This window comes from Oryza sativa, chromosome 4 (genome assembly GCF_034140825.1).
Source record: "Oryza sativa Japonica Group chromosome 4, ASM3414082v1".
Taxonomy (NCBI): Eukaryota; Viridiplantae; Streptophyta; class Magnoliopsida; order Poales; family Poaceae; genus Oryza; species Oryza sativa.
The window spans coordinates 25,678,033-25,700,935 of NC_089038.1; the positions used below are offsets into that span (position 1 = coordinate 25,678,033).

General features: G+C 45.5%; 4 protein-coding genes across 5 annotated transcripts; 2 read left to right on the forward strand and 2 right to left on the reverse strand.

Annotated features, from left to right (window-relative positions):
* The first annotated feature begins 1,556 nt into the window (after nucleotides 1-1,556).
* Nucleotides 1,557-6,085, forward strand: LOC9266143 (AP2-like ethylene-responsive transcription factor BBM1). The gene is made up of 9 exons (XM_015780067.3): nucleotides 1,557-2,106; nucleotides 2,201-2,825; nucleotides 3,454-3,536; nucleotides 3,714-3,722; nucleotides 3,854-3,942; nucleotides 4,062-4,135; nucleotides 4,257-4,307; nucleotides 4,451-4,527; nucleotides 5,012-6,085. The coding sequence occupies exons 1-9, from the start codon at nucleotides 1,878-1,880 to the stop codon at nucleotides 5,749-5,751; spliced, it is 1,977 nt and encodes a 658-aa protein (XP_015635553.1). The 5' UTR covers nucleotides 1,557-1,877; the 3' UTR covers nucleotides 5,752-6,085.
* Nucleotides 6,086-7,233: 1,148 nt separating this feature from the next.
* Nucleotides 7,234-10,894, forward strand: LOC4336329 (uncharacterized). Its single transcript, XM_015780069.3, has 8 exons — nucleotides 7,234-7,627; nucleotides 8,099-8,310; nucleotides 8,576-8,857; nucleotides 8,950-9,072; nucleotides 9,667-9,820; nucleotides 9,910-10,121; nucleotides 10,332-10,368; nucleotides 10,450-10,894. Exons 1-8 carry the CDS (start codon nucleotides 7,267-7,269, stop codon nucleotides 10,578-10,580), a joined length of 1,512 nt encoding a protein of 503 aa, XP_015635555.1. The 5' UTR covers nucleotides 7,234-7,266; the 3' UTR covers nucleotides 10,581-10,894.
* On the reverse strand, nucleotides 10,883-12,364 carry LOC9271281 (uncharacterized). 2 transcript variants are annotated; one of them, XM_015780070.3, is made up of 3 exons: nucleotides 12,290-12,364; nucleotides 12,133-12,195; nucleotides 10,883-12,023 (listed from the first exon to the last, which is right to left on the reverse strand). In XM_015780070.3, exons 1-3 carry the CDS (start codon nucleotides 12,317-12,319, stop codon nucleotides 11,103-11,105), a joined length of 1,014 nt encoding a protein of 337 aa, XP_015635556.1. In that variant the 5' UTR covers nucleotides 12,320-12,364; the 3' UTR covers nucleotides 10,883-11,102. The 2 variants fall into 2 exon arrangements, with proteins under 2 accessions (XP_015635556.1, XP_015635557.1); XM_015780071.3 differs by having other exon boundaries at nucleotides 12,268-12,364.
* A 1,861-nt stretch (nucleotides 12,365-14,225) lies between these two features.
* LOC4336331 (polyadenylate-binding protein 2) lies at nucleotides 14,226-20,605 on the reverse strand. Its single transcript, XM_015780068.3, has 9 exons — nucleotides 20,053-20,605; nucleotides 18,366-18,484; nucleotides 17,608-18,264; nucleotides 17,448-17,525; nucleotides 17,287-17,376; nucleotides 16,440-16,574; nucleotides 15,736-15,912; nucleotides 15,145-15,345; nucleotides 14,226-14,749 (listed from the first exon to the last, which is right to left on the reverse strand). Exons 1-9 carry the CDS (start codon nucleotides 20,327-20,329, stop codon nucleotides 14,504-14,506), a joined length of 1,980 nt encoding a protein of 659 aa, XP_015635554.1. The 5' UTR covers nucleotides 20,330-20,605; the 3' UTR covers nucleotides 14,226-14,503.
* Nucleotides 20,606-22,903: the final 2,298 nt, after the last annotated feature.

The window sequence follows — 22,903 nt, forward strand, 5'->3', positions numbered from 1 at the left end:
AAGAAGTTGGTAAGTGGGTGTGGTTGGGTGCAAGAACTAGAAAACCGTGCATAGCGATACAATAACTTGGTTAAGTGGGTGGTGCGCTCGTAGTGTAGAAGGTTGCCACATAGAAAATTTTTGTTACGTGTTCCATCTCAGCGAGATTGTCACATACTCACATCAGCAGTGACATGAGAGAGATGCTCTCCTATCTCATTTTACATAAAATCCTTTGTAGCTGTTGAAGGAGAAGTAACTGGAATACAAAAGTATAAGGGGTTCACTCTATAAAATCAGATATATAGGAGAGCACCTCTTCCGTGTCACTGCTAATATCACAATCTCGCTAAGGTGGAACAACGACGACGTGGCAAAATTTCCTAAGTTGTAATCTTCTCCTAAAGTTATTGTATCGTCATGCTCGATTTTCAAGTTCTTGTACCTAATTGCACCCACCTGCCAACTTTTTTTACCGCCAATGTAATTTACTTATTTTAAAAAAATAAAAAAAAATAAAATTATAGATGACACGTATAAAAGGATGAACATCTTACCAAATAAAACACTTTAAATATAACAAGGTCGCCCGTATATTAGCATATCGGACAAAAATGCTCTACAATAATGTACTTGTAGTAGCAAAGACTGACAGGTGGATCCGATCCACATATCAACGGCAGCTACTAAAGATACAATATTGTGCGGCTTGTCAGGTTGGGTGAATCCCTTTGCACTTAGGTTCCTCCTTTCATCCTTTGCTACAACCAAATACAAATTTCCTTTAGCTAAACTAGCTTATAAATGCATCTTGCAAGCGCACTTGTTTTATAGCCCTTTAGTGCCATTTTGCAGTAGTGGATAGGCTTGCCTTAGAAATTTTACGAGAGAAACAAAAGTTCTAAACTTCAAATCGCTCTGAACCGCGTTGAGCCCATTTGTACCAAAAGGCAAATGCACTTTTCAGCGACCGGTCCCACACTACAAGATGTTCAGGTTTGGAGTATCTAATTTACCCTTAATTATGTGGTCCTAGAGTCACTGTTCACAAAAACCAAAGATTACTTTGTACTTAATCATGATTGAAATCTTGAGGAAGTCCACGCCCCCCTGCACGGTGGTCCAATTTATACACATCGGAGAGAACATTACAAAAGCCTGTAACAGCTAGGGAGATTGTGCGTGCATATGCACGGGGTCTCGCTCTGTCAGGTTTTAACCTGAGTTAGTCGTTTGACCAAATTAAGGGCTCACGTTTCGTTATTTTGTTCTTTGGGAGAGGAATCTTTCGGGGGAGAATTTTGTCTCGAGAGGCTCCCGTATCCACGAGAGGGGCAAGGGAAAAAAATTTAAAACATGGAGCTTCTCTAAACACGAAGACGTTTTTGCAGTGTAGCTGTGTAGGTAGCGTCACTGGAACTGTTGACTGGCCGAGCGAGCATGCACCGGCCGACCAGTCGGCTTGGATTTTTCATCCTTCTCTCGTTGATTTTTGTTTAGGATGCATACTGGTACTAGCCTATACTGTGTAGCCACTCAATATAAAATTGCTGGATCAATGGGAACTAGGGGTGCAAATGGGTGTTACGACCTGCGCTTACTGTTTGTATAAGTACACAACTATAGAGATCACCTGCTGCTTTAGCCTTCAGGCCTCAGCTAGCGAGCACTTAGCCACTTACTCTTCTTTCCCCCATTCTCACAGTACTGACCTTGCTAGCTACACCTGAAGATCAGCTGGTTGCCGACTTGCCATTGCCGATGCAAGATTCCGGTAGCTGCACTGATCGATCAAAGAACAATCTGGCTAGCAATCTTGGTTCTTGTTTGCAAATTAATCAGTGAAAAGATACACGAAGAAAGCTAATTAAGCTAGTGATTTTGGTGTCTAGTAGCTAATGGCTTCTGCAGATAACTGGCTAGGCTTCTCGCTCTCCGGCCAAGGCAACCCACAGCATCACCAGAACGGCTCGCCGTCTGCCGCCGGCGACGCCGCCATCGACATCTCCGGCTCAGGCGACTTCTATGGTCTGCCAACGCCGGACGCACACCACATCGGCATGGCGGGCGAAGACGCGCCCTATGGCGTCATGGATGCTTTCAACAGAGGCACCCATGAAACCCAAGGTGAGGAAGCCAGGTTGCTGATCTGATGAGCATGCAGCTAGCTAGCTACAGCGCAGTGATGAGGGATTTGATATGTGTGGCGTGTGCTTTGCAGATTGGGCGATGAGGGGTTTGGACTACGGCGGCGGCTCCTCCGACCTCTCGATGCTCGTCGGCTCGAGCGGCGGCGGGAGGAGGACGGTGGCCGGCGACGGCGTCGGCGAGGCGCCGAAGCTGGAGAACTTCCTCGACGGCAACTCATTCTCCGACGTGCACGGCCAAGCCGCCGGCGGGTACCTCTACTCCGGAAGCGCTGTCGGCGGCGCCGGTGGTTACAGTAACGGCGGATGCGGCGGCGGAACCATAGAGCTGTCCATGATCAAGACGTGGCTCCGGAGCAACCAGTCGCAGCAGCAGCCATCGCCGCCGCAGCACGCTGATCAGGGCATGAGCACCGACGCCAGCGCGAGCAGCTACGCGTGCTCCGACGTGCTGGTGGGGAGCTGCGGCGGCGGCGGCGCCGGGGGCACGGCGAGCTCGCATGGGCAGGGCCTGGCGCTGTCGATGAGCACGGGGTCGGTGGCCGCCGCCGGAGGGGGCGGCGCCGTCGTCGCGGCCGAGAGCTCGTCGTCGGAGAACAAGCGGGTGGATTCGCCGGGCGGCGCCGTGGACGGCGCCGTCCCGAGGAAATCCATCGACACCTTCGGGCAAAGGACGTCTATATACCGAGGTGTAACAAGGTTAGCGATTTCCATCAACTTTTGCTAGTGTTATTGTTGCTGATCTTGTTCTGCATCTTCCAGCTCAAGTATTATATTGCTTATCGATTTTCTCTCATGTTTTAGTGTATTGCTCATTGATCTCAAAGCAAATGTTTGGATCGAAGTATATTAGGATGTGTTTCATCTAAATATCTAATTAGTTGCTGAGAGCATATATAATGCGATTCTCCTAGTAGTCGCTTCTTTGCTGTTGCTCTGCTACACAGTGCTACTTGCTCTTCTCACTTAGCCTAGAGGTAACACTAGCTTGTAATACAAGGTGATTTAGAAGTATACAATTCATAAAATGTACTAGATTTGACCAACACAGAAGTGGAGCACATGTAATTTCCATGATTTCTTGGTGATCCGCTTTGCCAATGCAAGTGCTTCTTTTGACGCTTCGAGTACTGAACCGTTAGCGTTTGAAGTGCAGTGATGATCATCTGCAATGAACAGATGCTCTCTAATTAGTTTTCTTGTTGTCCACAACTTTAATTATTTTTACAATTTTCTTCTAGTCGATAAAAAATAATATATATGCATGTTTATATAAAAATTTTTAAGTTCTTCATACGTATAATCACGTTGTTAATCTGTCTTTCAGGCATAGATGGACAGGAAGATATGAAGCTCATCTGTGGGATAATAGCTGTAGGAGAGAAGGCCAAAGTCGCAAGGGGAGACAGGGTATGTATATATAGTGAGAGATATGTAATGGTAGTTAATTACTCCCTTATTCTATAATCTTAAAGATAAATTAACTGATCAATGATTAATCATTCTTCCATCTGTTCTGTGACTGAATACTGAATTTTTGTCGCCTCTCCATCCGGGATATGACACTTCACACTCATGAAAATGCAGTTTATTTGGGTAAGAGCTAATCTTGTGCAATATATTCACCTATCATGTATAGCATATATATCCATTTCGTAAAAAAAAATGTAAATCTTATGCTAATACTTCGAAGTTCTCACTTATCTTCTTCACGAACATTTGTGTAGGCGGTTATGACAAAGAAGATAAGGCGGCTCGGGCTTATGATTTGGCAGCTCTAAAATACTGGGGCACGACCACAACAACAAATTTCCCAGTACAGATATTCTTCTTTTTAAAAAAAGACTTAAAGAGATGATACAATTCTGTTAATTGCTTTTTAGATTTGTCTATTTCCATGTGCATGGTTTGTTTGAATATCAAAATTCTGTGCAGATGAGTAATTATGAAAAGGAGCTAGAGGAAATGAAACACATGACCAGGCAGGAGTACATTGCACATCTTAGAAGGTATTGCTTGATGCATGCTGATTATACTATAGCATCACATGTTTGGAAGATTGCACAGCACGAAAGCACGCTTCTGTTGCATAGCAACTAATTAATTACGTGCATGGTCATTCAACCACAGGAATAGCAGTGGATTTTCTCGTGGTGCATCCAAATATCGTGGTGTTACTAGGTAATTAAATCTACCATCAAATTACATGTTGGGTAAAAGTTATATTATATATGTATGATACTCCTATTGTTCGAGCTGAATATATATGATTTACTATGTTTATGTTGAGATGTTGGAATTTATCTAGAATGACGGTTTGACAGGCATCATCAGCATGGGAGATGGCAGGCAAGGATAGGGCGAGTTGCAGGCAACAAGGATATCTACCTAGGCACCTTCAGTAAGCCAATTATACCAACTAGCACACAGAAGCTAATCTATTTGTTAATTAAGCTAGTTAAGATCCTCTGTTAATTGAAATATATCCATAAAAGTACTTACTGGAACTGGAGGTACTAGGACGGCACTGTGCTTTCAAGAACCCCGAGTCATCATCAAGCCCTAATTATTTAGTAATCCATTTTCTCGAAATCTCTGCCTCGTAGAGCGGAGAGAGGGTGCATTATTCTATCCTGCCCAATGGGTATTAATAATAGTGGAGTAGCACATTAATTATGTCCCAAATGTTCCTTTCCAAGTTTGTGTCTCGGAGCTGTCTGAGGAAACCGGGGCATGTGGTCAAGAGCTCATTTTAGAAAAACCCTAGCTACTGCATCGAGACGTCACAGCTTGCATGCAGTGCGCGCGGCGAGTACACACACATGCACGCGCGCGTCGGTGGGCTAACCCTAATCATGGCGTACGTGCCGTGCTGTGCTGTGCAGGCACCGAGGAGGAGGCCGCCGAGGCGTACGACATCGCCGCCATCAAGTTCCGCGGGCTCAACGCCGTCACCAACTTCGACATGAGCCGGTACGACGTCAAGAGCATCCTGGACAGCAGCACGCTGCCGGTCGGCGGCGCGGCGCGGCGGCTCAAGGAGGCGGAGGTCGCCGCCGCCGCCGCGGGCGGCGGCGTGATCGTCTCCCACCTGGCCGACGGCGGTGTGGGTGGGTACTACTACGGGTGCGGCCCGACCATCGCGTTCGGCGGCGGCGGCCAGCAGCCGGCGCCGCTCGCCGTGCACTACCCGTCGTACGGCCAGGCCAGCGGGTGGTGCAAGCCGGAGCAGGACGCGGTGATCGCGGCCGGGCACTGCGCGACGGACCTCCAGCACCTGCACCTCGGGAGCGGCGGCGCCGCCGCCACCCACAACTTCTTCCAGCAGCCGGCGTCAAGCTCGGCCGTCTACGGCAACGGCGGCGGCGGCGGCGGCAACGCGTTCATGATGCCGATGGGCGCCGTGGTGGCCGCCGCCGATCACGGCGGGCAGAGCAGCGCCTACGGCGGTGGCGACGAGAGCGGGAGGCTCGTCGTGGGGTACGACGGCGTCGTCGACCCGTACGCGGCCATGAGAAGCGCGTACGAGCTCTCGCAGGGCTCGTCGTCGTCGTCGGTGAGCGTCGCGAAGGCGGCGAACGGGTACCCGGACAACTGGAGCTCGCCGTTCAACGGCATGGGATGATCTAGCTACGCAGCGGCCGCGATGTTGCAAGAAGTAAATTCTTGAGCTTAATTAGCGGCAAGTTTAGGATTAGTTCATCATCAGAGTCTACACCACTTGACCAGTACATGCATGAGACACGTATACGTGCGTTGGTAGTATAACATGTGCCTTCTGAAGGCTGGTAATGGCAGGTATTAGGGGGTAATTAAGATTTGTTGTAAATTGCCGCCTCTCCTTGCTGTTAGTTTTGGGAAAGTTTCAGAAGGAGCAGATCTGATCGATCTGGGACATGTACACTGATCGATACAATAATTTCACGGTTCTATGCATGATAGGCTAATTATCCAATCAAGTTGTCTTTTTCAAAGGCCCTTTTAATTTGACTCCTTGACATGCATGAGATGTTTTATGATGCTTGGAGGAGATCAATTGCATGAATCATAATTAGTAAATCAGACAAAGGATTGTGATGCGTCCTTTGCCATTTTCTTGCCTCCATTTGCTCGATTCAACATGAACTGTGTTGAATGGCACTAATCTGATTGGATGGTTGGAAGTCTAGGTGATAATCCATTCAAATAGCCGAAGCAATGTCATTGGCGACTCCACAACTCCACGAGTAGAAAAACAGTAATCCAGCACAGCAAACAAACTAAAGAAATGCTCCAAATGTCATACGTACATAATTAATCACCAAATTTAAATTCCTCCAAAAAAATCAGATTCAAGTGGATTACTGTTTGTTTAGTTTGTTTATCAGCAAAAAAATCAGCAAGCAAACAAACAGTAATCTATGCTATCTGACCTTCAGACGATCGAGTGGCTTCATCCCAGAGATCCAGACTAGCACATAGCACCGGCATAGGCCCCATACAACGTCAACACACCTAACATGTAATCGTTAGGGTTGAAATTGGCCGTGCCCCTTCTCATGGGAGGCGCACCATCGTCGGCTCGTCGCTCTCCCTCTTTTGCTCGCCGTGTGTCGTTCTTTCTCCTCGTTTGCCGCCGCCGCCGGCACCGGGGATTGCTTCTTGGCCTTAACCTTGACACGCTTCCCGGTCTTGTCGTCGCCGGCGAGACCAAAACAGGCCAGCGAATTGTGCATCTTCATTGTGTCGTCTCGTCGTCTTTGTGTGGAGAGAGATCCCTGCCTCTCTTTGATCGATCAGGTCGGCAGTGCAGGGGTGACGCTGTCTCGAGCTTCGTTGGTTTTCGCTCCGTTTCGTGTTGGGATATGGCACGCAGATGGAGAGAACCGGTGAAAATATGTAGCGGCCGGGTAATGGACAGTGGAGTAGCTTTTCGCAATTTGTGTCCTGGACTCCACGAGTCGGAGTAATCAGACTCCGATTAAAATCGTAACAGGTAACCCACCGTGGGCCTTATTTCAGCCCGCCGCAGACGGCCCAACATGCTACTCATTAATGGGCCGCCCGGGTCTGGGCCCATGAAAACGGCAGTGAGGCTCTACTACTACTCACGCTCACGCTGTCACGCAGGGGAGCAAAGCGACTGAGGAGAGCGAGAGAGATGGCGTGCCACGCCGCCGCTCTCCTGCAGCATCCGCCGCCGCCGCCGCCGCCCGCGTCGCTCCCCTCCACCGCGTGCACGTCCTCCTCGCGCCGCCGCGCCTCTCCGTGGGGCGGCGCTGGGCGGTTGATACGGTTACGCCTGCGGGGGCACTGCCCCTCGCCCGCCTCGGCGCGCGCCGCGAGGGTGGTCTCCCCGCGCTGCTCCTCCTACGGCGCCGCCGCCGACGCCGGGGAGTCGCCCGCGGAGGCGCTCCGGAGGGTCCTGGAGTCCCCCGGCGCCCACCAGGCGCCCGCGTGCTACGACGCGCTCAGCGCCCGCCTCGTGGGGCGCGCGGGGTTCAAGGTCTGCTTCACGAGCGGTACGTGCTCGCTGTTTTGCCTCTGGGCGTGGGGCTTCCCTCTGGCGCTCATTGTAATTCTAGTTCATGGGCATAGGGGATGGGGCGATGGGCATGGTTGTGGGACTGTGTATTGTGCGGTTTGTGATCCTTAGCTGATATAACGTCTGACTGCTTAGGCTCCCAAATCTATTGTTATACTAGCTGCTAGTAATGCCTTGAATGTCGCAAAGATGAGAACTTTGATTGATGTGAGGATTTACTCTGTGTTGATCTGTATTGGATAATTGCTCGTGTCTCTGCTGAGGGAACTTTAATCAAAGATTTAAAGTGGCATTACACTTGTCAAAACCACTAAAATTATGCGCTTTGGCTATATATTCAGAACCTAAAAAATGCAACCACACTATATTTTGCTTCTGGAGCTTTCACATGACTATGTATAAAGAGGTTTAACAGTGTTCAAGCTTCAACTATATTATGTCTTTTCAGGTTTCTCAATATCTGCTGCGCGACTTGGATTGCCTGATGTGGGTCTCATCTCCTATGGGGAAATGATAGATCAAGGGTGTCTGATCACCGAAGCGGCCTCAATCCCAGTGATTGGTGATGCTGATAATGGTTATGGAAACTGTATGAATGTCAAGAGAACAGTAAAAGGATTTATTAAAGCTGGTTTTGCTGGAATTATTCTTGAAGACCAGGTATGCTTTTCAAGTGATATTGAGTTGTTCATGGCGGATGTCCTTCCATACACTGTGTTTGTTCTAGTTATCTTGAAACTCCACGATTAGGGAAGTCTGTTGTGTTCATTGTACAAAGATGGTACTTCCAGTGGCACCTTCATATACATACTTGACTGTGGGATCCCTGTGACTTCTGAAATGAATAGTGACCTTTTATTTTTGTGATCAATCTTTCCCTTTTGTTTAGTTTTGTTTTAGTGATATGATCTGTAGTATTCTGAAGGTATCTCCAAAAGCATGCGGACATACACAGGGAAGGAAAGTTGTCTCAAGGGAGGAAGCAATTATGCATATAAAAGCTGCTGTAGATGCCAGGAAGGAGAGTGGCTCTGACATTGTTATTGTGGCAAGGACAGACTCTCGTCAAGCTTTGTCTCTTGATGAAGCATTATGGAGAGTACGCGCTTTTGCAGATGCTGGAGCAGATGTTCTATTTATTGATGCCCTTGCTTCAAGAGAAGAGATGAAGGCATTTTGTGCAGTATCACCTGGAGTTCCAAAAATGGTTAGATCTGTTACATGCTATCTTGCTTATCCAAGTTGTCTGTGATGGCCATGAAACAATTGTCTCATCATATTCTGTGCTATCTTCTGCAGGCTAACATGTTAGAAGGTGGTGGTAAAACTCCTATTTTGAGCCCTGCTGAACTTGAAGAAACTGGTTATAAACTCATAGCATACCCATTATCTCTGATTGGGGTATCAATGCGTGCAATGGAGGTTAGTTGATTTGTATATGTTAAATGCATGTTTTTTTTTCCTTCTCACAGATTTTGTAAGCTACAACTGAAAACTGGTTCAGATTGCTTACCATTTGTCCTGTGAGTAATAGTTATGGATTCTGAAATACTAGTATAACATGCCGGGTGCCCCATAATCAGTATGGAAACTCCAACCTATGATGTTAGTACGAGTTTAGGATACTATTGCAACCTAAAATTTTGTCCAGACCTTCCATAATATGACCCTGCTTTAGAATTGCAACTAAGGGCGTAAATTTCAATAAAAGGTGTCTTGACTGATATCATTGCGCCTCATTCCTTCTACCATTTTCATGTAAGATCTTGCTTTAGCCTCTTTTGCCTTTCGTCTACCAAAAATCTGTAAGCGTAATCTTTACAGTACCTTGTTCCCTGTGAGGATTCGGTTGGCATACTATTTTTCACTTCTTCTAAGTTACATGGATTTTATAAAGTACCTTTAGGGGAAAAAGGTGCACATGTGCATGTAAATAGATAGTCATGTGAACCTGTCTGTATGTAAATTTATGTAGTACTCATCAACTATAACTGTACATGAAACCCCGATATGCAGGATGCTCTTATTGCTATAAAAGGTGGTCGCATACCTCCTCCCAGCAGTCTGCCATCATTTGAGGAGATTAAAGATACTCTGGGGTTTAACAGCTACTATGAAGAAGAAAAACGATACGTTGTGACACCAGCCCAATCATCATCGTACAGGAGCGGTGAGGACGATTACTTTTAGATTACTTTTATTCTATGTCGGATCTATGTTGAATGTTTTTTTTCCTAACCTTGAACTCCTAAATTATAGGTTACTATGATAATACAAGTGAAGCAAGCAGTCCAGGAGATGCCAAATCAAGAACTGAAACACCGCAAGAGCCTGTTATTGACATATTGCCTCAGCTATATGATCTTGGTTCTACTGGAGGCAGAGGCCCTTCAGCAGGGATGTGGTCTCGGACACTTCGGTTAAGGATTACAGGAAGAGATGGAGTTCAGAAAATCGATGCTAGAATACCTGTAAGAACCCCCTCCACATCTACTTGGTAGTTGCATTGAAGCATTTAATTTACATCGAACTGACCTATATCATTGATGTTGGTTATACGCATTTTGTTATTATTACTGCAATAGCCTCTTGGTCCTTGTGTTCCCGTATATTTTCTATAATCTAGTTTTTGCCAAACTGATTGAAAGGTTGCTTTTGTTTATCCCCATTATCTACAACAGGCTGGATTCTTAGAAGGCATGACAAAAGTTATTCCAGGTCTGTACTTCTTTTCTTAAGAGCAGCATGCACCATAAGTACCACCTCCATCTTCATGTGATCATTCCCTGGGTTTTGCAGGTTTGGCTGGAGCTAATATCATGGAAAGGCTTCGAAATGCACCTATTGATTCAGAAAACCCCCAGAACGGTCAGATACTGCTTGATTTTGAGGATGCTATGGGAGATAGGATCCAGGTGTTTATTGAGTGAGCATGCCTGTTTTCCATTTGCTGGCGCACTGCAAAATCCAAATGCATGGACCTTCAAAGCGGCACCAGACTTCTTGTTGTTGTGAAAACCAGTGAACTAGTAAAATCCAACATTGATCATATGACCTGAAGTCATGAACTAATGGTTTCCTAGTCCCTCGATGCTACACCCAAATAATCAATCTAGATGTGTGCGTAGCTGCACATTGCAATACCATGCAGAGTATTTGCCCGGGATTAGTCTGGTAGCCTTTGCTTGCCCCCAAAATCCTGAAGTCAAATTTCGAATAAAAAGCATTCTCAGGAGGTTTGAAATGTTTGCATGCTTCTATCTGCTGATATTTACATTTTTGAAGCAGTGAACAGCTCATGCGTTGTGATGTACCCAGGTTTTATTCTCTACAATCCGGTATGCGACAGTTCACAATATGACACTAGCAGTGCAAGGATTACTACAAGTCTACAACTTCACAACACTATACTATACAGTGTCCAATGGTTACACCTTTGCCCTTTGGTTACCCTACGCTAGCTTCTGCTGCCATGCTATATCGAAGAGACCCAGCAATGCTTCCTCCCTGCTCTCCGCCGTGCGGGCCATGGCGAAGGTCTCCTCTTCTTCCCTCTCGCTGCCTCCTCTCTCCTGGTCCTCATCCTTCACGATCTCCGTGCTGTCCTTCATGGCATCTGTGATCTCTGCAGCTGGCGTCTCCACCCGCTGTACATCCTCCACGCCGCATTCTTGGCCACCTGATGCGTCGCCGCGTTTCGCCGGAGTCGCCGCCTCTCCTTCGCCGTCGACGGGAGCCTTGTCGCCATGCACGGTGTTGCCACCGCCGCCGCCGTCGTCCGCCGTGACGACCTCCAAGCTCTCGAGTTCCTTCCGAGCCACGTCGTCGGAATGCCTCCGCGCCTCTTCCTCCATTGCTGATCGGTGCAACGACGCGGCTTCCTTCTCGTCGCACCAGATGTCCCTAAAGACGGCGCCGCCGACGCCGTCGTCATCGTCCTCGTGGGCTCGGTAGCGGCGGCAACGCTTGGGGAGAACGAACAGCCCCGCGGCGCCGGCGAGGAGGGCCTCGAGGGCGTCGATCGCGCCGTCGAGCCTGGCGGGCAGGGACTCGACGAGGAGGACGAGGTCGTCGGCGCCCCTGCCGAGGACGCGCTCGGCGGCCGGGAAGAGCACCGCGGCGACGTCCTGGACGACGAGGAGCTGCCTGTCCGCGAAGGCGAGCGCCGAGAGGCACCTCAGCCGCAGCGGGCTCAGCACCGGGGCCGCCGCGCGGGAGGCGCCCCTGGCCACGCACCCCACCGGGCACCGCATCGCCTCCACGCGCCGGTACGCCCCGCGCGCCATGGCCAGGATGGACTCGCCGCAGCTGCGCAGCAGCCGCGCCCTCGGCGTCTGCATCGGCGGTATCCTCTTGGTCGTGCCTTCCAAATCCTGCAAATCATAGGCATAGCACGCGGTATTAGCAGCAATCTTAAAGTTTGGAGTAGATTAACCGGACGAGAGAAACCAAAGCGTAAAAATCGGTGCTTATTTATCTCACCATAACGACATGCATCTCCGACACGGCCTGATTTTCCATCTCACAGACGACGACGTCGACGACCTGAAACCAGCAGAAATCAGTTCAGAGATGCATACTGGTCGTCAGGATTTGGAGCAGGGCGCGAGAAATTACGGAGCTGAGGGAGGCGAGAGACCGTGGCGGTGACCTCGCCGTGGTCACCCATGGTGGGTTGTCTGCAGGGTGGGGAGTGGGACTACTAGCAGTGGCTAGGCTTCATATTTGTGGTTGTCGTCGTGGCTATATCCTCCTTCTGCAAGGCCTCGTGCTGCAGTCCAGCTAAGTTAGCAGCCGCACCACCGCTCGGGCTTGTGACGAGGGCGCCGCGCCGTGTGGCGGAAGGCACGCGCGCGGCAGTGACAAACTGACAACGACGAGGGCGGCGCGGCCTGGCGGGAATCGCGACCGGTCAGTCGGTCGCGGTTTCATGGCCTCCTCTCACTGACAGGGGGGAGCCAAGGCCTCCGCCGCTGAGCTAGGTTGTGTTCTTCCTCTTATTTTCTCAACCCACATCTCTCGTTTTCCGTGCGCATGCTTTGATTTATAAAAACTTTCTATATAAAAGTTATTTTAAAAAATCAAATTAATTCATTTTTTTTAAAAAAAGTTAATACTTAATTAATCATGCAATAATATGAACCTCTTCTCCTGAACACAGCATTAATATATTAAGAAATAAACCAAAACAGTATATTAAGAAATAAAAAATAATTTATAAGCAAAAGTTTTATATATTTGTTTGTAACGACTTAAAAGCTAACGCTAAAATGAAATTATATTAAAAAAAATTTAAAAACAAGTTCAAAAATTTAAATTTTATCTTTTGCTTTAGTTTATTGGGCCAACCGACGGGGCTTTTACAGTCCTACTCAAATCTGAACAGCTCGAGACAGATGCAATGCAATGCCAGAATAGATTAAAGTGGACTAGTTAAGTTATGCTCTCTTCTTCGTTTTTCTTTTAGAACTAGTTATGTCATTTTCGAATACTTGTTAGTAATACTAGGTACTCGTCTTCAAGCTTTAACCGTTCGGTTATTTGCAGAAATATAAATCAATACTTAAAAGTATGTCAAGTGTGTTTGCTTAATTAAATATAGCCATGAAAATCTTACATTATGATTTAATTGTTAAAAACTATCGATAGTTAAAGTTAAAATTATTTTTGTCTGAAGCTAGAGTGACCATTTTTACTACTACCTGCGTTCCCAAGCACACTACAGAAATTTCAATTCCACGAGAGGACGGGCCTGTTCACTTTGATGCGAAAAAAAAAACATTACCAAAATTTGGCATTATCAAAAGCAGGATTTCTTATATAGTTACCAAAATTTGGCAGCAAACTAAATGTAGCCACTTTTTTAGTAACTTTATCAAAATTTGGTAAGATTGAAAATAGCATCAAAGTGAACAGGCCCGACGACGGTGGTGGTAGTGACGACGAGAGGTGCAGCGGAAGAAATTGTTGGTATGGCCAGTGATCTCCCACCATCGTCCTGGATGAGATGCTTTGTAATTGACTGCACCGTGCTTTTGTCATTGACATATGGGTCTAGAGATTATCGAGCTCACATGTTAGTGATAAAGACATGGTACAGTTACCGCAGATCTTAATCCCATCGCCCTTATACGACACCCTTAGACGACAGGTCGACAGCGACGAGTTTCCCAGCCACCAGATGACGACGATGAGCGTGTCCGACGATACCGTCTCTCCCCGGCACCACAACCTCCCCTGCTCTCCGGGGCGTCAACTCCAACGTACTCAGGAACCCCTCCATCACCCTCATGAACGTCGTCACGTTCACGGCCACCGATTGCCCTCACTGCCTCCACTCTCTCCAGGAAGAGCCTAGGCAACCATGGCCATGCCCCTCCCCTGCGCGCCGCCGTCGCCCAAGAGGCAGAGCATCAGCTGCAACAGATTAAACGAAATTTGCTCACGGTCGATACTGTGATGATGGTTAACTTTTGAAACGGGGACAAGGAAGCAGGCCCTTCCCGGTCACAACGTGACAACAGGTGAACCAAGCAAAAAATATAGCATTGACAGGGCGAAATTAACAGCAATCGTTAACATCCAACCATTTCTCTCACCAATCATTAACAGCAAAAATTGTGATCAAGCATAAGAGGTATGTGACGGATGGTCCGGATAATACTCAAACTTGGAAACAAGTACCTGGCCTTAATGGCAAGGATACCAGGCCGAGAAGTATAACGCCTAACATCCAACCCGGGAACTCGAACCACTCAAGTCAAACCATACGAGGGAAAAAGTGCCATGTTGCCGATAACCTCATGCAAGATCACACACAACTGCAAGCTAAAAAGATAGCTACGACTGTAAATTAGGAGATAATGGCGTCGCCCAGTGACAGCGCAGCAAGTTGACTGGTCGGGGTGTTCGCATTGTGCTGCTGGGCCACATTGCGGAGGACATCCATCGCCTCAGCAACCTTGGACTTCAGAGCCTCTGGAGACTCGAGCAGATGCAGGACCTCCGTCTGATCCATCTCCAGAAGCATTCCGGTGACCTTGGCCGCATGGTTCTGTTCCAGAAGCTCAACCAGTGGATACAGGCTTTCACCAAGTATCTAGAGAGACAAACAAATATCAGAAAAGCTGAGGTGTACATGTTTAGCAAGCAGAATCAACAATGCATTTCGATGAACGATACATGTTTAACCAAGCCAAAACACAGGATTTCTAATGCTGATTGGGAGCTGGGACTTCGCAGACTCAGACTGTGAAACAGTAACCGGTAACCAGTGGGTTGGTTGGTACAGACAATTCACATTTGAATCAAGTTTTCAATTTTCCTACTAGCTCTCTTCGATCTTTTATTTTGTTCTCAACTTCACATGAGATATACTGGTAAATTTACTGGTATGGAGACTTGAGCAGATGCAGATGCAGAACATAGATTATGGTAACAAAACGAATAATAAATTAAGCACACAACTAGTAGAGGGATATAATTTGGACATACCGTTCTTTGCTGTTCTGGATTAGCATTTGCAAGGGCAGAAGTCAGCGTTCCAATTGGAGCAGGTGACAAACCAGCATCTCGTACTGGGAAGCCTCCCATATCATACGATTGAATCATACCACCAGCAACCCCCGGCATTGGTGGAACATCAGGCATGTTATGCGCAGGTGGGTAACGGTACACACGTCCTCTTGGAAGCATCTGTTAAAAGAACCATGGTAAGACGTGTGTCGTCACTGTTCATTCAATTGGTCCACATGACAAGGATAAGTGGACAACCCATCCAATGATCCAAAATTCGAGAGGAAAGGATAAATGGTAGAATTCATACATGAAAAAGTGGATATGGGGGTTTTCTAAGTACTACAAAACGAATAGCTCGCTGTTTGAATAAATATATCCACCGACAAACTTCCCCTCCCCTACCACTGCTTGGGAGCTCAGCACGGTTTCATGTTCTATTTCACTACCCACTGGGGGTTCTTTTTACCTTTCCCTCATGGCACTACTTCGCTATCAGTCACCGTAAATCATAAAAAACTTGGCACAACAGTAGAAGGTACAATGTTATAAGGATGTATATTAGCAAACCTGTTGCTGAAATGGCTGAGCAGATTGCTGTCCCTGGGCAGAACCAGCACCAGAACGCCGGATACCTGGACGTGGACCCTGTTGACCTTGTTGGACAACTGGAACAAAGTAATTTGGCATATGGGCACCCCCAGGCCTCATGCCTGGAACAAGCTGTTGCTGGAAACCAAATCCAGGCTACATGGAAGAAAATTGGTAAGAAATTGATCTACTAAATTGTCCAGAAAATACAACACATTAGATGGAAAATTTGAATCATTTCTATGAGATAATGATCAGACAGTAGAATTTCAAAGTAGATGCCAAATGAACAAGATATATGCAAAATGAGTGCTTGCAGCAGAGACATAACGCCTAGTACAATGGTGTTGATGAATGACTAACCTATTGTGTCCCAAAAACTTGCATGGCATTGATTACCATACTCAAACTCCTGATATATGCCCAGCATCAACAAAACCAATATTGAAAACTAAATGCATAAAAGTATTGTAGGAATTGATCAATGATATCACTTCACTCATGAAGTTGATGTACCAATTGCAATGACCAACCAACCATTAGATATATAATAATGCAGAATTTCAACAACTTGACTGCAGAGGGCAGTGCTAGTCTGTTTTATAAACAAACAAAAACACATTGATTCTCTCTTACAGTTAAAGCTAGACGGGGAAAATGAATGCATTGATATCGAGCAGTACCTGTGGGGGCATGATAGCAGGTGGAGCTTGTCCGTAGAAGAGTTGCTGCCCAAGAGGAGCCATAGGAGGGTACATGGGAAGACGTGGAGCCATGGAAGGTGTCATCGGTACAGGGCGCACCTGAGAAAATTGTGCCTAAATAACATGGAACATGCTACCGTCAGCATTTCTTTTTCATTATGAAATGATCAGAAACAACTCAACAAGAAGAATGAGTTATTATAAAGCATTTATTAAGAAACTTTGTCAAAACACAGCAGTAAGAACTATGGTACAGCCGTACAACTTAAATATATGTTGTGGACTGCAGGCAATTGAAGATACATTTCTGAGGATTCAACTACAGATCTATGGAGCATGCATTGTGAGTCATCCCTGCATATCAGTATTTCCCTCAACTATTATACAGAATAATGAGTTCTGAACTGATGCTTAAAAGTTCTTCGCCAAACCCAATGACCTACTTCCTCCGTTTCACAATGTAAGTCATTCTAATATTTCCCACATTCATATTGATGTTAATGAATGTAGACATATATATCTATCTAGATTCATTAACATCAATATGAATGTGGGAAATGCTAGAATGACTTACATTGTGAAACGGAGGGAGTAAATATCAATAATCATAACTTAATTGCCTAGATTATCAATAACCATAAACAAATTACTGTTGCTCTTGTAAACATTGAGTTCATGATGGTGCAAAACAGAACAGTAATTCATGTGGCATATCTTATTTTCATATCCATAAATAGTACTAGGAATAGCAGTTTGGGCATGCATGTTGTCATGAATTGAATTATTCAATTACAAACACTCAGCTGCTTAAAGGACTACACTATACCTGCAACATCGCCTTCCTGTCTTCTTTACGTTGTGCAAATGCGACATACAATGGCTTTCCAGATATCATTTTGCCATTCATTTCAGTTAACTGTATAAAAGGAACTATGTAAGCCACAGTGATATACAATAGCTAATCCAATATTCAGGAAGTAAACTTACAGCTTGAGATGCTTCCTCACGAGTTGAAAATGCAACAAATCCAGACCCTTTGCTAACACCATTTGCATCACGCATTATCTGTCAAACAAATCCAGTTAGTTATAATCATATATCAGTAAGAAACAAAAGTGAAGGAAAAAAGGTGGATGACATGAATCACCTTGCATGAAGTAATTTTGCCATAGTTAGAGAACAATTCACAAAGCTGGTCATCCCCAATGCTATCATCCAAATTCTTCATGTATAAGTTCAGTCCTTGATATTTGTCAGCAGCATCTTTCATGCTTTGCTCAAATCTTCTCTTCAATTCAATCTCTCTTTCTGACTTCTTCTGAGCTCTTCCAACATACCATTCTTTGTCATTAATTTTCTTTCCATTAAGTTCCTCAACAGCACGAGCAGCATCATCTGGGCTCTTAAAATTGATGAAACCAAAGCACCTTGATTTACCATCCATGCCAACCATGATAACAGCACTTGTGATGTTCCCATAGGCACCAAAAATTTTGACTAGATCCTCCTTTGTGGTGGACTCAGACAAATTTTTCACAAAAACATTGTTAAACTTTGTCTTGTCAACAGAATTCTCTCTCTCTTGCTTGCGGAGAAAAGGTCCAACATAAACAGGCTTATCATTGATCAGCATCCCATTTAGACTTTTTATTGCAGATTGGGCAGCCTCTCCCTTGTCATACTGAACAAAACCAAAGCCTTTGGATTGGCCCATTTCATCTGTGGCAACCTTACAGGAGAGAATGTTACCAAATGCAGAAAAGGTATCATGGAGAGTTTTGTGGTCTATTGCTTTGTCAAGGTTCTGAAAAAGGCAGTTGAATTGTTTGCATTAGAGATAACCAATAAAAGATGATTGTTTTAGCGTGACAATACACACTAACAAATGAGTAAATGACCTAGTACCTTGATGAAAATGTTAGCAGATCCACTTCTGCGACTGCTTGGGTCACGGTTTGAGTACATTACCCGAATGGGTTTGCCATTCAGAGGAGCAAAGTTGAGCAGCTCCAGTGCTCTTGCAGCTGTCAAATGGAACAGCTTATCAGTTCAGAAGCCCAATTTACATTAAAATCATTAAGGGAATTAGACCAGTAGCATAACTGCAAAAGACAATGATAACAACATGGTGGAGGACATATTTAAGCCAGAACAATTGCATTATTGAAAAGCATTCCAAATTTGTCCATTAAATGCCATGTGCAACATTCACATGAAGGATGCAAAGCACCTAGTGCAACTCTCTAAGATGGATATTCTGATTGCCCAAATTTAAGTCTCTATTGAGGACAGTTCTACATTCCTATGGAAACCATCCAACAGATAATGACTAATCTAAACAATAGTTCAATAACAGCCAGCAGCCATCTATATAGGACATCACAACAGATATATGCTATAAATTCCCAGAAATCAGCATGCCATAAATTATTTCAGTGTTCGGCACACTCATGCTCCTATAGCCTAAAAAAAATCCACAAATCAGACCATCAATTCAATGTAAGACATTATGTCTTATCTACAGACAGGTCCAATGCATACACAAGTACGTCATGGTGTATAAGGTAGCCACATAGTGTGGTGGGTGTCCAAGGTTGGCTAGACGTAATGTTGGTGGGATTTTTTTGGACTGATGCGTGATTGCATGCTACTTATTTACCAACAAAAGTGGTAGAGCAATTACAGTTGAGATAGATACAGCCAAGTGAAAATCACTTAAATGATCAGTATCAATCTACCCAGAAAATTTCCTCCTCCTCGATCATGGAGAAAGAGTAGTTCGTTGACCACAACCTCATTTCTGATCCATACATGTTATAGTGGATATTGTAATTTAAAAGGTGGCAACCCAATGAGTTGCATTACCTTTTACTTCTTATGTTCAAAAGGATAATCAACTACAATCATGTTGATAAACTTGAAGAGCCACAAGTAGGGAAAGGATCAATCCAAGCAACAACACGAGGACACCAACTTGAATTAACCCCACAAAACCACACCATGCCGATGATTTTTCCCCGATTAACCAGTGTTCACCTACTAGTGAGGCGGTCAACTAGACTGGGACATGTTGCGGGCGACGAGATTATTCGCTGGCTAGGCAGCCATCCCAGCGAACGCAGCTAATATCCCACTTTCATTAAGGACAAACTACAGAGTTCAACCATCGCATCGATGATTTAGCGGGCTATTAAGCTACCATTATGGAGAATCAATAAAATTTCCTTTCTAGGAATAGCTAGCGCGCGCCATAATCCGCAATATTCAGACACATTAAATGCAAACAGCAATGCACCATAGTAAAGGCCTCATGTGAGTCAACTACGTAAACATCGACCGATTGCTTCACTATATACCTAGAATCCTAGATATCACACACAAAACTCAACACCCACCCATGTTCACCAGTTAACAGATAGCACCGGATCAAAGATTGGGTCCCTGACACATGGTTCCACAATTCAACAATATAGAATCCCCAATCAATCCGTGCAGCCGAAATGTGAAAATAGCGATCAATCCGTGCAGTCCGCGCAGCAGAAATGGAATAGGGCCATAGGGGGGGCGATGAGGAGAGGAGATCGCGATATACCATCCACGGGGTTGTTGAAGTTGACGTAGGCGTAGCCGAGCGAGCGGCGCGAGCTGATGTCCCTGCAGACGCGCACCGACATCACCTGCCCCGCCTGGCTGAAGAGCTCGTACAGCTGCGAGTCCGTGACCGACGCCTCCAGGTCGCCCACGTACAGCGACTGCGCCCCGCCGCCCCCGAGGCCCACGGCGACGCCGACCCCTCCCGCCGCCGCCGCCGCGGTGACAGCCCCCGGAGAGCCCCCGTTCACCGCCACCGCCGCCATTTGCGCCGCCATCGCCCACCGATCCCTCGACCTCGCTCCCTCACCCTTCTCTCTTTTTCAATTTTTTTCCGCGAAACAAAAAAAAAAATCTGCTCTAAACCCTAGCTGATGGATTGGTATATAGCTCGGCACGGGCAGATCTCGCGGAGTTTTGGGGGAAATTTTTTTTCTCTTTTTTCTTTTGGTGTGATACTAGAAATTTTTTTTTTTTGGGAGTAGTTTTTGGTTGCGGGATACAAGAGGCCGTAGGCGGAGAGCACGCGGCGGAGGCGAGACTCTCTCAACGGTGGGCGAGGCCGACGGGGGAAGGCGTTGCTTTTATCAGCCCACCACCCGTGGGAGGGAGGAGGACGGAGATGCCAGCTACGCGCCTACGCTAGGGTTTACGCGCGCCCCGCTCGCCTGGACCCGGTGTTTGGTGCGCCACGGGAGCGGGTGGCCGCCTGGTCTACACGGGGAGCACCAAGACCGGGTCCACGTATCCTACCGCTCGCCCGTGGTTTTTTCTCTTGCGTGAGAGCATTCCTGTCTCGGTGGATGGGTTGGGGTTGGACCGTTCGACTCGGTCGTCGTCGTTCGTAGGGAGGAGTGCTTCGGGTTCTGTGCAAATTGGTCTCGAGGCCTGACGTGTGTTGCGTCTTGACCGCTTCGTTGGGTTGGGCCAACGTTCTCGAAGGGCCGGGCCTTTTGGGAGAATTGAACGTGTTTTTTTCTAACCATTTTATTAGGGCAACAACAATATATATAACAAAATTAGTCCATATAGATGGGACCCGGAAATGCTACTGAGCGAGCTCGCCCAAGGCGATCATATTCGGGCCCTCCTCTCCACCTGGTTTTCTTTTTTAGCACCGCATTACTTTCCTATTTTAATAAATTTATACATCTCAAGTTTACACATCTAAAGTTTAGAGACCAAAAGTTTATAAGTCAAAGTTTATATATCCGATTCAAATTTAAATTTGAATTCAAATATTTTTTATATATAGTATTTCTATACATATAAAGTTTATAGAACTAAAGTTTATAAGTTAAAAGTTTATATACCCGTTTCAAATTTGAATTTGAATTATATCTGATTCAAATTTGAATTTGAATTCAAATATTAGTTTATAGACCCAAAGTTTTATAAGTCAAAAGTTTACATATCCGTTTCAAATTTGAATTTAAATTCAAATATTTTCATATATAGTATTTTCTATATATAAATTTTTCCAACTTTGTTTTTTTTTATTTTTTTTAAAAAAAATTATGATGTAGTAGGAAGAGAAGAAAGCTAGCAGGAAGGAAAATAGTAGAGTATAGAGAGGGGGGGTGATCGCCTGGAGCGATCACCCGCCCATTAGCACCCCCCGATGGGACCCCCTTATATGAACTTTAACTATTGTAACACCCACAATATATATGGATAGCAAATAGTATTATGTGGTGTTTGGGAAAGAGGGACTAACAAAAATTTTAGTCCCTCCCATAAGGACTTATACTTTTGTGAGAGGGGCTAAAGTTTAGTCCCTCCTTCCCAAACACCATCTTAGGATGAGTGAAGAGGTAGAGACAAATAATATATTTTATTCTCTATGGACAGCCCATATGTTTATGGGTAGCTTTTGTTATTTCTTTGTTATGAACTAGTTCCACAATATTGTTAGGTGGCTGAAACAAATATTGTATTGCTTATGGACCACTTTTAAACTATATTGTAGATGCCCTTATTACTATAGTCTATATTATTCTCACATTGTTCAATTATAAACTTTATTATTAAGCTTGGGTGGAAAATTACAAGTAAATTTCTCGTCAACCGAAATAAGGTTTAACAGTTTTCCTCGCAACCAAAAAACTATAATTATTTACTATATTATTCTCACATTTTCCGAAGATTGAAGAATTTAACTTTCCCTTCTGAGGCTGACCGATCCATATTTTGAACATGCTATTTTTGTTGTTGCTATTGAGCAATATACTACAGGTGACCGGCACTGTGAACAAGAAAACCATGTTGGTTACTGTTCTGCCTCTTGGATACTGCAAAATTTACTTTGATCTTCCGTTGCCAGTGTCATATGTACAAGAACTAAACCTGCTTGACATCAATAGGGGAGGACGTCTTTCTGCACTAACCAAGTACATCAAGAACTGATGAAGAACAGGGGTATAGTACTACAGTATCCGTAAGTTTCTACATCATTTTTTTCTCATCAAGCTTTAACTGTGATGAACTGATGATAGAGTGCCTTGCTTGATATCTTTCTCATCAGATGCCTTGCTTGTCATCTCAAAGGGCCCTACCCCTGTGCAAGAACTGGCGCTTCATTTGGGACAACCAAGCCCCCCCCCCCCCCCCCCCCGCATTCAATTCTTCGCTTGGCTTATTGCTAAGGATCGTCTTCCTACCAAAGCTAACTTACTTAAGAAGAACATTATTCAGACAGCTGGGTGTATTGTCTGCAACCGAGGTATTGAGACGGCGAGTCATCTCTTCCTTCATTGTCAATTTGCCCAAGACTTTTGGCGAGCCTTACGCATATCTGTCGTTTCGGATGTACATGATCTTGCTGACCTTGCCGTCCCCTGTCATTTGCCTGC